The 14241-nt window shown below is 46.4% G+C and overlaps 1 protein-coding gene across 2 annotated transcripts in view; it reads right to left on the bottom strand.

Annotated features, from left to right (window-relative positions):
- Window positions 1–14241, bottom strand: part of NPEPPS (aminopeptidase puromycin sensitive) — a 186920-nt gene that overhangs the window by 160098 nt on the left and 12581 nt on the right. For both annotated transcript variants that reach the window (XM_033918253.1, XM_033918254.1), the window contains exon 2: window positions 6793–6877. In XM_033918253.1, the coding sequence (XP_033774144.1) occupies window positions 6793–6877 (85 nt within the window). The remainder of the gene's footprint in view (window positions 1–6792; window positions 6878–14241) is intronic.

Raw genomic sequence — 14241 nt, 5'->3', positions numbered from 1 at the left:
AGGACCACGGAGAAGCACCCCTTACCTCCTTTAGCGTCTGCCCCCCGCCGACAGCCGCTGCGTCTTGCTGGTGCCTCAAGCCGCCGCGGCCTGCATGTGCTGACAGCCGCGGCCTTAACGCTGTCACACCAACCCGCCGCCGAGCTGTCTTTCCATTTCAGTTATTTCCCCCTGTGTGTGCCAACCTAGCCTCTTTCAGCATTGCCTCCCTCTGTAAACCCATCTACCCCCTTTCAGTATGGCTCCCTGTGTTCCTATCTATCCCCCTTTCAGCATTTCCCCTCTGTATCCCTATCCTTATAGTTCCTGATTGTTCCTTCACTATGTCACTGTTTTTCTCCATTTTCATCGCATCCCTCTCTTCCTCTGTTCCTGCACCCTTTCGCCAGCATCTTTCCACCTTCCCAACACTCCAGTCCAGCTCATTATGACATCTTTCCTTTAGTTTCCCTCCCCTCTCTCTCTGCCCCCCCTCACCCATGATTTCTGCATCTAGCTCTCTCCCGTGACTCGGCAGCGGCAGCAACAGTGATCAAGACAGGCTGTCATAGTCTCTGCAAGACCCACGTATGCAGAAACTGGAAGTTGAAACAAAGAGGCAGGACTCGATCGCTGCCACCAAGTTGCCGAAGAAGACCGCCAGGAAGGGGGTGCAGGTAGAAGAGAGAGGAAGGAGCTCCAGAGCATGAAACCAACCCCGGTAGGCATGATTTCTTTTTTCAGTATTGCCACTGCCACCCCCCGAAAAAGACAAAAACCGGACTATATAGGTAAATTTTAAAAAGCCACCTTGACGCCCAAGGGAGTCCTCAAAAAAAGGACATGTCCAAGGAAACCCGGACATCTGGCAACCCTACCCCAGACACCTCACCTGCGAACTCCCTTACGAACTCCCAACCCCCCGCCCCCATAAGCACACACACCTGCTAGATGACAATCTAGCAGAGGCATGCTCACTCCCTCCTGCTGACAAGCCCGCCTCTTCAAAATGGCGGGTCTTCCCCTTCCCATGGGAAGCATTGGGAAGAGCCTAAGATTCTAAATGGCCCAAGAGTATCATAAAAGAAAGGATGACACCTCCTTAGAAAGAAATTGTGGTACCGTCCGAACTGACACCCCAGATTTTGTAAATCAGAAATAGGAATCCCCGCCAAATAAGGCCTGTAACTCAGAAAACTGCCGAGCTGAAGCCATGGCCACAAGAAACCCCGTGTTCAAACGTCACTTTAAAGTCTCAAAAGCCCTTTAAAGCCCTTTAAAGTCTCAAAAGAGAAGGATGAAATGAAGCCTTCGGTAAACTGTGAAGAAGTACCTTAAGACTGTATCTGGACAGGGCTTTCTAAGAGGTGTACGAATATACTGTACTCCATTTAGGAACTGAACTACACGAAGCTGAGAAGTAAGCGAAGAGCAATATACCTAGCCCTTGTAACAAGCTAAGAATGACACTTGAAGCTGAAGGGAATTGAACACTAAGCCCTCGGCAATACACTTCTGTCAAAAAAGAACTCTGTGTGCAAATGTGGAGAAGTACCCAAGAAAGGAAAAACTTCCAAAAGAAAGCAGAAGCCACCGGTGAAGACGTTTGCATCGCTTGGACAAGAGAAGAAACAACCTGCTTCGCATAACTCTTACACGTCAGCCATGACTTTTCAAAAGCTAGGTCGTAATACCAAAGTAGTACGAATATCCATGTTGATCGGACCCTAGGTGAGCAAATCCGGAGATACCAGGAAACTCAACAGTCCAGCTGTCGAAAGACTCATCAGATCCCCATAGCAAGGATGGCGCAGCCAATCCAGAGATTCTACAAATACTGTGCCCTGAAAGCGAGCTTGAGATGGCAAATCCAAGCCATCATCAGCCAGGGAAAAACACTGAAAAAAGAGAACCCAGAGGCAAGAAAGAAGCCACGCTGCTACCCCCTCTGACTCCCACCCCCTGTGCCCACCGAAGAAGCTAGGAAGCTTAGAATTTCGAGACGAGGCCATGAGGTCTAGTTCCATGAGATCTCACTTCCATAAAAAGAGCTAGAACGCCTGAGCCAAAATTCTCAATATCCAGGATGTAGAAAATTTCACTATTACTAACATTTACACTTTCTAGAGCATACACAGTGCTGTACACTGTAACATACAATAAATGGGCCATGCTCAGATTTCGGAGAGAAAGTCTATCCAACCTCTTTTTCTGACTCATAAAATGATCTGCCAACAGAAGAGGAAGATGAGGGTCCACCCATTGAAGTGGAACCACAACTTTACCCGCCAACTGAGTACATCACCTACTGCCCAGGCTGTAGAGAAATACCCCCATCATAATACTGACTGAAAAGACCTTCAGCATCATTCCGGAAGAATGGTCTGAAGCTCCAGAAAGGTAGCCTGACTATGCTCCAGAGTAGAAGAATAAACAAGTACTGAGTCGCCTTAAGACCAGACTCATAGAGCTGAGGATGGAAGGCACCAAGCCCCCCAACCCGACAGCCCGGGATGTTTGGTGACCATGAGCTAGTTCAGCAAAGACCGAGGCATGCCTTTGAAATGAGAAATCTCGCTGAGCCACCAAATCATACAAAGCGATGCTTGAGGAACCTACCAAATAATTGGAGCCCTGAGATACCGGGAACCACCAGAACAAAAGCGACTGGTGTAGTGTTATAATGGGAAAGCAAGCCATAGATCCCAGTGGAGTCAGCAACATGGATCCTAGAACCTGTACAGAATCCCATACTCTTGGTCATGGTGACCGAAGAAGAATGCAAACCTGAGACTGTGATCCATCACCCTAGTCTCTGGGAAGAAACACATTCTCTCCTATATGAATAAAAACATCTCCCCAATATACCTATAAATAGTACAGGAGAAAAGAGCGCTATGCAAATTTGAAGATTCACATCTAAAGAACTGAGGAAAAAAACCCACCCTTTTCTTGTCGGTCAAATGGCCTGACTGGAAGACATCCGAATCAAGCAGTCAGTCATGAAAAAAGTAGGTGAATCGCCTGGTAGCGCCAAAACGGTACCACTGCCCACATTTTCTAAAATGTTCATGAAGCCTTGGGTAGGCAAAATGGCATGTGCCAAAACCGAAAGCGCTGCTCCAAAAGAGGCAAGCAAACCTAGTGCCGATTCTGAGTCCATAGTGAAAATGTAAATATTCTCCCAGTTTTACTGCAGAAATGTGTAACCCTGAGAAACTAATTCAGCAGAATGGGATCCAGCCTGCCCAATGCCCCCGTCTTGGGCACCATGGAGTAAGTGGAACAACGTCCCTTAGTTCCTGAAGAACTACAAGAACTGCCCTGAGGACCAGTTAATACTTAAGGAAACACAAAACATAGAGACTCCAAGAACGAACCGAAAACTTGAGGAGGATGCAAAGTTGCAAGCATCCTGAAAATGTTCACAGCCCCTGACCTGATATTATAGCATCTTCCCCCTCATGAGAAAGCCTGAAGAGTCATTGGAAGAAGTCAAGATCCCCTCAGAATGAAGTGCAGAAGGTCAGGGAATGGCAGGATGAGAACTGTAGGATCTGTAAAAAGAAAGAAACTGTCCTAGGAAAAATCAAGTTTCGCAATGTAAAGAGGAGTATACTGGAACCATGAAAACAGTACTAACTCCATGCAACGGGAGCGAAATACGTATGTCCTTTAAAGTGAATACGTACTAGACTCAATCAAGATGCTGCATTTACCGCCCTGTGGAAAACAACATCACCCTAAAAGGTATCAGACAAAGCTCACATCGCTGAGAGCTTCAAGGATGAGGCTAACAGCCACATAGCGCGTGCTCTTCTGCGGGTTTGACAGAAGAGGTAACTGGCTCCTGGTTCGAAGGAGCTGCACAGCCCTACCTGTCTGGTCGGGGGAGTCTGTATAACATGTGCCATGAGAAAATGGAGACAGGAGAAACCAGCGTGATAAGCATGGAAATAAGAAGTCCAGGCCCCCTCAGAAATAGAGAAAGAGAGTCCTGGCCGCAGGAAGATGTGAAGTGTCATTTTGCCCATAGAGACAGCTCGAACTTGGAAACTGTTTGTACTACCTTTAGGCATATATATCCTATGCCACTATGAGACACATGCAGCGCAGCACAGAGGCCCAAATAAGAAGGACAGTTACCAACAGACAAAGGCTCAATCTTCAGGGACCCCAAGAGAGACAATGAGATACCCATGTGAAAAACAGGGCACTATCTTACTGCTGATCTCACTGTGCCTTGATTTGCCGTATTTCAATCCAGTCCGGAGACAAACCGAGACTGGGTGACCTAGCACAGGTCAGAGTCTCTCTAGTAATTCCCATGATGCTAACCCCAGAGTCCGATTAAACTAGCAGCTTCCATCAAGTGAATACAGCAGGAACACAGACATAGACATATAAATCTGCCCAAACTTGTCCCAAAGCTGGTGAAACACGAACAACTTGTCTGAACCGGAAAGGAGAGAAGCCACAGCAAACCCTGACCAAAGTCAGCTGGAAATAAACTACCAGAACACTGCAGCTCTCCCGCCATCGCTGGAGCGCACCCGATTCTCGCCAACCCATGGCCGCTGCATCAACGCTCCTAGAAACATAGTCAGATTCAAACCCCGCAAAATTTACCCTGCTGCGGCCTGCATAGAAAGAAAATCAGACTCGGGGAATAACTAGAATGGTGCGGTGCTTCCCACAGCACTGGAAAAAACATGTCCCATCTCATGCATGCTGCTATAAACCGGCACCTGCACAATCAGGGGCCCAGGTGTAACCCCTAAAGCCGGCACCGTTCAGCCGGACACCCCTGACTCACTGAAGAGAAACCTCAACAGGAGAAATAAAATTGCCATCTCACTGAAGAGAAACCTCAACAGGAGAAAATAATTTTCCAGTCACAGCCAGAATTCAGGAGCTAGTTGAATAGCGACCATCACCTGCTGGGAGAAGAGCATACTGAAAATACAGGAGGAATGCCAGCCAATAGGACCACCTGTTAATCAGTTTCTCTATCTCCGTCTGCTGGTAGATGTGTGCTATCCCATTGATCTCTGGATTCATCTGCTGCTGTTGCTAAGAAAAGAGACAGATACACTGAGAAATTAATGGCTTACCAAGCAGTGCCAATCTGGAAGGATGTCTCCCAACAAAGCACTCATATAGACCCCTATTTAACATTCAGGCATCAGCTAAAAACTAATTTATTCAAGACATGGATCATTCAAAGAAGAGGTTAACCCAACAACCTGAATTTAATAACTCTCACCCAATTTCTACTCTCCATCTTTCTTTTCATCTAATTATAACTCTCTATCTTTGTAATGTCATACCTCTATTAATCTAATATCCCAGTTAATGTACTGGTTCTCTTATTGTAAACCGCTTAGAATTTCACAACTTAGTGATGTGCAAAACCTTACCACACTTAAGGAAAGAACATCCAGAGTAATAATTCCTTATGGAGTACAGAGAATTTGCTGTGAAAGTGCATGAAAAGATGTCTGGGACTCTACTCTTCAAATTCTTATTAACTTCAATAATAATGATAAAATAAATACATTACCAAACATTAATAGCAAAAAAACTAACTCAAGTGCAAAGTGAGGTAAATGCAGGAAGCATGCTCTGCAATGATTGCACAGGACAGATTTTCATACGAGCACAGTGAGAGCACCTGAACTATCTGGAACACACACCCAAGACATTCCCCAACCATTCACATCCCCCTGGCATGTTTGATTCCCAACATTTCCTCATATTTCCGGTCCTCGACATCCTCCCAGCATGTCCAACCTCACCGCTACCCTAAGTCAGATCCCACCACAACCCCTGCCCTTGTGAAAAACCCCCACCTCTAATCCAATTCTCCCTGACAAATCCTACCCCCCAAAAAGCAACTCCTTCACAGGTAAGCAGTGGTGATCCACTTGTCCCAGGCAAGAGCAATGCCTCTCTATTACTGTCCAAGAATACAAGGATCCAAAAAGGCACCTGTGATGCCTAGCAGTAATCTCTCAGTAGTACCGCTAAGGATCATTTTTCCTTAAAAGGACTGGCCTCTTACAACAGCTAGCAAGTGGGTCATTACTGCTCACTTGCTTTCACAACTATACTTACCAACACCTCAAGAGGAGGTAGTAATTGCAGCCATACTACTAACAGTACTTATCGCAGCTGCTGTTACAGTTCTCTCCCTCTTCCTGAACATACACTTTATAGAGCCATTTTGGAACCCAGTGCAGTCCAAGGCGAAAGTGGAGGAACATCGCTTTTGCCCAGGACTACTCACCACTACCAACCCCAGGTATGCCCTGGGAAAGATTGAAGCTTGGGGAAGGGGAACTGCAACCAACACCCATTTTAACAGCAGCCATAGTCTGCTGGTAGCGCATCTGCATTTATCGCATCCTCCTGAGGAGGTTGTTAAATGCAGCTGTGCTATCAGCCGTCCTGACAGCTAACACGCAGTAATGATCTCTGCTCTGCCCCAATCATGCCCACTCCTGTGTTAGGTAACACATTTTTGTTGTTTTGTTTTACTGCGCTGGCTTGTTTAGCAGCACAGCAGATATTAGCATGGATTTTTACTGTGTAGTAAAACCTGTGCTAGTTGCTTAACAGTAAAAGGGCCCCTTTGTGTTCTTATAATAAACTAATACATTTATACATGAAAAATTCTAAGACATCGGAGAGAGGATATCTACCCTCGAACACCTCAAAACCCAACAACCCATTAATAGATCTGTAAAATGGCAATGCTCTGGGAAACCTCTGTAGCGAGGTGGCAGGCACATAAAAGGCCCAAACTCTTACCATCGTCTCCCTCTGGGGCATAAGATGCAGTGATGATATCAATGTCAGCACAGTTCATCACAATCTGATTAGTTGAATGTTTCACCTAGAAAACAACAAAATTCACTGAGCTCAAAAATCACAAAAAAAAGAAATGTTCATTTCTCTACCTGCCCACAAGATTAACATTGTTTCATCAGACCAAAATCTCAGGCTCCAGAGACTAGGGTTATAAAAGCCTGCAAAGGCAAAACACAGAACAATTTGGTTGTTCAGATTTTTGACAAAAGTACAAAGAGCAAATAAGACTTTTGACAAAAGTACTTAGGGCTAGATTCACTAAACCTACCGATCCTGTGTTAGATGACCACAAAATCAGTTTTACTGGTTTTGCAATTGTTCCCCGACCCGATTCACTAAACTGTTGCCCGATCAATCTCCTCTCCTCTCTGATCCACCCATGCAAATTAGTAAAACCCCATGCAAAATAGCCAAGCGATTGATTTACTAACAATTGCTTGGTTATTTTCAATCGGGTTTTTTACTGTCCTAAAACCTGACTGCTGCAGACCTGTCGGGAACTGTGTTACCAACAGGTCTGCCTGTTTTGTTTTTTTTCCATCTATTTTTTAATGGCACTTATATTTTGCGTGTATTCTGGTCAGGTGCATCTTATGGAGCGAAAAATACAGTAAATAAAACAAAGTGAATAAAAGCAGGATAAGCAACTAACAAATAAGCCCACATTTCTCCTCTATTTCTCTTTGGGGGCTTAAGTATTAGGCTAGGCTCCTTGCTTTCTCCAGAGATAGAAAAGCTTGTACTGTGGATAAAGGCACTAGATTTTCTTCCCTTAAAACTAAATCAGAAAGGATGTTGACTTAAATAACAAAAGCAAACTACTAGGGAAATACAGTGTAAACATTTTGTTATGAATATCACACCGACTTTATAAAATTGTTCCGAAAAACTTTAAACAACTCCTACTGAGGTATTTGCTCTGTTGCCTGTTATCTTTCCAACATATACATTCTCTCTTCATTTATTCACATTGTAAGCATAAAAGAAAAGGGCACAGAAAGACCAATTATCTCACCCAGTATGTGTCCACTTACTCTTGTCCCCATGGCTGAGGATATATCCTACCTGTATTGTGTACCTCTCTATCCAAGTTGTTTTATCCTCCTAGACAAGGGGTAAGCAATCTTTTTACACAGAGGGCAGCATAATGTCAGCACTAACCCTAGGAGGCTGTTACACGGTTTTCTCCACCCCCACACATCTGAAATCCTCTCTCCCCCAGATAATGTTATTTCCCTCCATATAAAATCACACACACACAAAATCTCTCCCCATAAAGTTATTTTGCCTACATATTGTCTCCTGCACCTTTCTCCTTCCTACCCCCTTCGCCCATGTGCTAAGCCTGTTCACCTGGATGAGAATGAGGCTTCGAGAAAAAAACAGGTAGGACAATGGACTGATTAAGGTGAAAGTCAGACACAACCTTAGGGAGAAACTTTGGGTGTGTACATAGAACCACCTTATCATGGTGAAAAACAGTGAAAGGTGGATCGGCCACTAGTGCATGTAACTCACTGACTCTCCTGGCAGAGGTGAGAGCAATAAGGAAGACCACTTTCCAAGTGAGAAATTTGAAATGTGCTGTGGCCAAAGGTTCAAAAGGAGGCTTCATTAAAGCGGAAAGAACCACATTAAGATCCAAGACAACAGGAGGGGCTTTGAGAGGTGGTTTCACGTTGAAAAGACCCCTCATGAACCTGGAAACCAAAGGATGAGCAGAGAGGGGTTTTCCATGAATTGGCTCATGAAAGGCAGCAATGGCACTGAGATGAACTCTAATAGAAGTAGATTTGAGACCAGAGTCAGACAAGGAAAGAAGATAGTCCAACACCAGTCCCACTGCTAGAGACGTGGGATTATGGTGATGTAAGTGGCACCAGGAAGAAAACCGAGACCATTTCTGTTGATAACAGTGAAGGGTGGCCGGTTTCCTGGAAGCATCAATGATAGAACAGACAGGCTGAGAAAGGAGTGAATGAGCTGAAGTTAGCCCGAGAGATACCAAGCTGTCAGGTGTAGAGACTGTAAGTTGGGATGCAGTAGGGACTGTTGATGCTGAGTAAGCAGAGAAGGAAACAGTGGAAGAAGCATGGGCTCCCTGGAACTGAGTTGAAGTAGAAGGGAGAACCAGTGTTGCTTGGAGCGATGAGAATCATGGTGGCTTGTTCCCTCTTGAGCTTGAACAATGTCTGCAGCATGAGCGGTAGAGGAGGAAATGCATATAGGAAGAGATTGGTCCAATCCAGGAGAAATGCAACAGGTGCCAGACGGTGAGGGGAGTAGAGTCTGGAGCAAAACATGGGCAGTTGATGATTGTGAGAGGCTGCAAAAAGGTCCACTTGAGGGGTGCCCCATTGAGTGAAAATGGACTGGAGAGTCAAGGGGTCGAGAGTCCATTCATGAGGTTGGAGAATTCTGCTGAGATTGTCTGCTAAAGAATTCTGCTCCCCTTGAATGTAGACCGCTTTCAGGAATAAATGGCGAGCTGTCGCCCAAGACCAAATCCGTTGGGCTTCCTGACACAACAGGCGAGAGCCCGTCCCTCCCTGTTTGTTTATATAGTACATTGCAACTTGATTGTCTGTGCAAAGGAGTAGTACTTGAGGAAAGAGAAGATGTTGAAATGCCTTGAGGGCATAAAACATCGCTCAGAGTTCCAGGAAATTGATGTGATGCTTCTTTTCCTGGGCAGTCCAAAAACCCTGAGTTTGGAATTCGTTCAAATGAGCTCCCCAGGCATAGGGGGATGCATCTGTGGTGATGACTAGATGATGAGGAGGTAGATGGAACAGTAGACCTCTGGATAGATTTGAAGATGTCAACCACCAAAGAAGCGACTGTCGAAGAGACGATGTCACAGATATGTGTTGTGAGCTTGTGACCACTGGGTTGCTAGGGTCCATTGAGGAGTGCGCAGGTGGAGACGTGCAAAGGGGGTGACATGCACTGTCGAAGCCATGTGCCCCAAGAGCACCATCATGTGATTTGAAGAAATGATAATCTGTTGAAACACCTGCCGACAGAGATGAAGGATGGTCTGAAGGCGGTTGGATGGAAGAAACGCCCTCATGAGAACAGTGTCCAGAATGGCGCCAATGAATTGAAGTCGCTGGGTTGGAATGAGGTGCGACTTGGGTAGATTGATTTCGAAACCCAACAGTTGAAGGAAGTGAATGGTCTGGTTGGTGGCGAGCAGAACCGCCTGAGGAGAATGAGCCTTGATCAGCCACTCGTCCAGATAAGGGAAGACTTGAAAATTGTGAGAGCGGAGATAAGCTGCTACCACAATCAGACACTTGGTGAATACCCTGGGAGAGGAGGCTAGACCGAAGGGTAGCACCTTGTACTGATAATGATTTTGATTGTTGAGAAAGCGCAGATATTGTCTGGACGTCAGATGGATAGGAATATGTGTGTAGGCCTCTTTGAGATCGAGGGAGCATAGCCAGTCGCCCTGAGTGAGAAGAGGGTAGAGAGTGGCAAGAGAGAGCATTTTGAACTTCTCCTTGACCAAACATTTGTTGAGATCTCTGAGATCTAAGATAGGTCTGAGGTCTCCGGTCTTTTTGGGAACTAGAAAGTACCTGGAGTAAAATCCCTGACCTCGCTGATCTGGAGGAACTTCTTCGATGACATTGAGAAGAAGGAGGGATTGAACCTCTTGAGAGAGAAGGAGGGATTGAGACTTGTTGGAAGCAGACTCTTTTGGCAGGCCTAACGGCAGAGGAGTCTGAAAATTGAGGGAGTAGCCGTGAGCGACGATAGAGAGCACCCATTGATCGGTGGTGATTACCCCCCCCCCCCATCGAGCCAGAAAAATTTGGAGGCGGCCTCCGATAGGCTGTGGAAGAGGATATGAGGGAGGAAGACTGGCAATGCCCTGGAGAAGAGTGTCAAAAGGGCTGAGTTGGTTTAGGCTGAGCAACAGGTTTTATTGCAGGCGGCTGTTGTTGGCGAGCCTGTTGGTGCTGTTGTTGCCGCTGTCTCCAAGGCTGAGGAGGATGAGGCTGAATTGGCCGAGCAGAGAAACGGCGCTGATACGACGTCTGCTGCCTAAAAGGACGAGTAGGAGGGGGTTTCTTTTTGTTTTTCAATAAGGTATCCCACCTCATCTCATGAGCCGAAAGTTTCTGGGTGGTGGTATCCAGAGATTCTCCAAACAGCTCATCACCCAGGCAGGGAGCATTGGCAAGGCGGTCCTGGTGGTTAACATCAAGTTCTGAGACGCGAAGCCATGCTAATCGTCTCATAGCGACAGATGTTGCAGTAGCTCGGGATGTCAGTTCAAATGTGTCATAGATGGAACGGATCATAAACTTCCTGAGCTGCAAGAGATTGGCAGTGCAGTGCTGAAAAGCAGAAAGTTTGCAGTCTGGAATATATTTCTGAAAAGTGGCCATCTGCTGTATAAGATGTTTCAGGTAAAACGAGAAGTGGAATGCATAGTTACCTGAACGGTTGGCCAACATAGCATTCTGGTAAAGTCGTTTACCAAATTTGTCCATAGCCTTGCCCTCTCTGCCAGGAGGGACAGAAGCATACACACTTGAACCTGCAGATTTTTTCAGGGTTGACTTCACCAGCAAAGATTCGTGTGGAAGCTGAGGTTTGTCAAACCCTGGAATAGGAATAACTTTATAAAGTGATTCTAATTTCCTTGGAGCTCCTGGGATGGTAAGAGGAGTCTCCAGATTTTTGTAAAAGGTTTCCCTTAAGATATCATGAAGGGGTAATTTCAAAAATTCTTTGGGAGGTTGGTTGGCATCCAGGAATGCCTTGGACTTTTTAGAATCAGACTCTAATGGGAGAGAAAGTGTATCTGGCATCTCCCTAAGAAATTTAGTGAAGGAAGAGTGCTCTGGCTTACTAGCAGGATCCTGCACCGATGGGTCAGCCTCATCCGATGAAAAATCCTCCTCGGTACCGAGGGGATCCTCGGAATCATCCCATAAATCAGGGTCATGTACCGATGGAAGACGGCCCTGAGATAGAGGAGTAGAGGATTCGGTATGCCTGGTTTTACGTACCGATTTGCCGGAACGCATCGACACCGTACCTGGTGACTGTAACGCGGTACAGGTGTCAGAGAGCGGTACCGGATCAGAGACTGAGTGAACAGCTCGACGAAGAGACTTTGGCTCTGCTGACAAAATAGGCATAGACATCGAAGAGGCAGATTTAAGCGGTGTCGATAACGTCGATGCCGACAAAATAGGCTGGTCGACGATCGGTACCGTAGGCTCAGTAGGTACCGACACTGAAAGGGTCGGAGTTAGCAGAGCCAGGAGCAGGTGTTGTAATTGCTCCTTAAGCTGGACCTGGAGGATGGATGCTATGCGCTCATCCAGAGACGGTCCCGATGGCACCGGTACCGCTTTTTTCTTACTCGGTACCTGTGGTGCCGCTCGACGCTCAGGTGAAGTCGATGCCGATGAAGAGGCAGTCACTTCTATGGGAGCGGAGCGTTTGCGGGGCCGGCGCGCAGTCTGCAGGACTTGGCTCACTGCATGTTCGACTGGCGGGCCGAGAACTGTAGGGGATGGCTTCTTAGCCAGCTTACCTGTGGGGTGCAACACCGAAGATGTATCTTGCGGTGTCGAAACCGCCGGTGCCGACTTGGAGGAAGTTGCCGATGCTGGGGTCGAAGCCGGTGGAACTTCCATAGCGGCACCGAAAAGAAGCTGCTGCTGAATCTGGCGATTCTTCAAAGTTCTCTTTTGAAGAGAACTACAGCGGGTGCACGTCGCAGCCCTATGGTCCAGAACACAAGCACTGAAGGCACCACTTGGGTGGGTCGGATAAAGAAATAGGGCGTGCACACTGCTGACACTTTTTAAAACCCGGTGAAGGGGGCATGAAGGTAGAAACGGCAGTAGCAAAATCGAAGCCCGAGGCTTCGATGGTGCCAACAGGCCCCGCTGGGGCCGACCGAAAAAAGTCGAAAAAAATAGACTTTTTTTTTTTTTTATTTAATCAAGAAAAGAATAAAAAAGAAAATGTGAAGAGTTTCACGAGGAAAAATACACGAGCAGGAAGGCGAAAAAGGATATCCAACAGCCGTTGGAAAACACACGTCTTCTTAGCTCCGCGGAAACTAAGAAACTGGGGACCGCGCGCCTTCGTCGGGCGGGAAGGCACTCGCGCACGCGTGGTGCGGCCTAGCTAGAACTTTCTAAGTTCTTAGAGTGCAATCACTCTAAAATTGTCCGTACCGGGGCTCCGTCGGTGCCGTCACCCATCAGTCAAGAATATGCTGCCTGCTTGTCCTGGGATAAATACAATGGTCCGACATAAATAAACTATAAAATAAATACAGCCATGCAACCTCAACTACTGCCCCCATACCTGTTAAGAACCTCAAGCTTGAAATTCCACACCCACCTCATGCAGTGGGTACAGTTCCTGCTCACTGAAGGCCTTCACCCTGAGGATCTCAATGAAATCATCCTCACCCCTATCTTGAAAGGCCCAAAAGGAACAAACCCATAGCCTCAATACCTTTATACATCAAGCTTATGGAAGGCCTAGTGGCAAAACTTCTCACAGACTACTTAGACCTCCACAACATACTCCACCCTTCCCAATCAGGCTTCAGGACCAACTACAGCACACACACACTTCTAGGCTCTCTCCTGGACACAGCCCGACAACACTTAAGCAAAGGCAAAAAAAAATGCTAATCATACAACTAGACCTCACCGCAGCATTTGATCTGGTTTGATAAACTAAACTAAACTAAGCCTTAGGTTTATATACCGCATCTTCTCCACTGAAGTGGAGCTCGACACGGTTTACAGAGTTTAAAAAATATGGGAAGAGAGAAGAGAAAGAGTTTACAAAGCATAAAAAGAGGGGATGTAATCAGGAGAAGAGATTATTATATGCTAGAGAAAAGCCAGGTTTTCAGTTGTTTTCGGAATAGTTGGAGGGAGTCCTAGAGGCCGGTGATTTTGGAGAGGAGGGATCTACCCAGTTTACCTGCGTGGAGGATGCCGTGTAGAGAGGGGAAGGATAGTTTATGTCTGTGGGCAGATCTGGTGGTAGTTGGTGTCGGGGCGAGGAAGGATAGAGGGATTAGGGGCGGAAGGATACCGTGAATGATATTGAAAGCCAGGCAGGAGCATTTGAAATGAATTCTGGAAAGTACTGGGAGCCAGTGAAGATTGGTAAGAAGAGGGGAGACGTGGTCATATTTGCGTTTAGCAAAAATCAGCTTAGCTGCAGTGTTCTGGATAACATACTACTACAAATATTGGAGACAAGAGGAATCACAGGCAGAGTACACACATGGTTCCAAGGATTCTTACAATCCAGACACTACAAGGTAAAAACAAACAAAGAAAAATCAGAATTCTGGTACAACCCCTGCCGTGTGCCACAAGGATC

Source organism: Geotrypetes seraphini, chromosome 13 (assembly GCF_902459505.1).
Source record: "Geotrypetes seraphini chromosome 13, aGeoSer1.1, whole genome shotgun sequence".
NCBI classification, from domain to species: domain Eukaryota; kingdom Metazoa; phylum Chordata; class Amphibia; order Gymnophiona; family Dermophiidae; genus Geotrypetes; species Geotrypetes seraphini.
The sequence above is the reverse complement of the archived record's forward strand: the minus strand, read 5'-3'. Positions and strand labels throughout refer to the sequence as shown.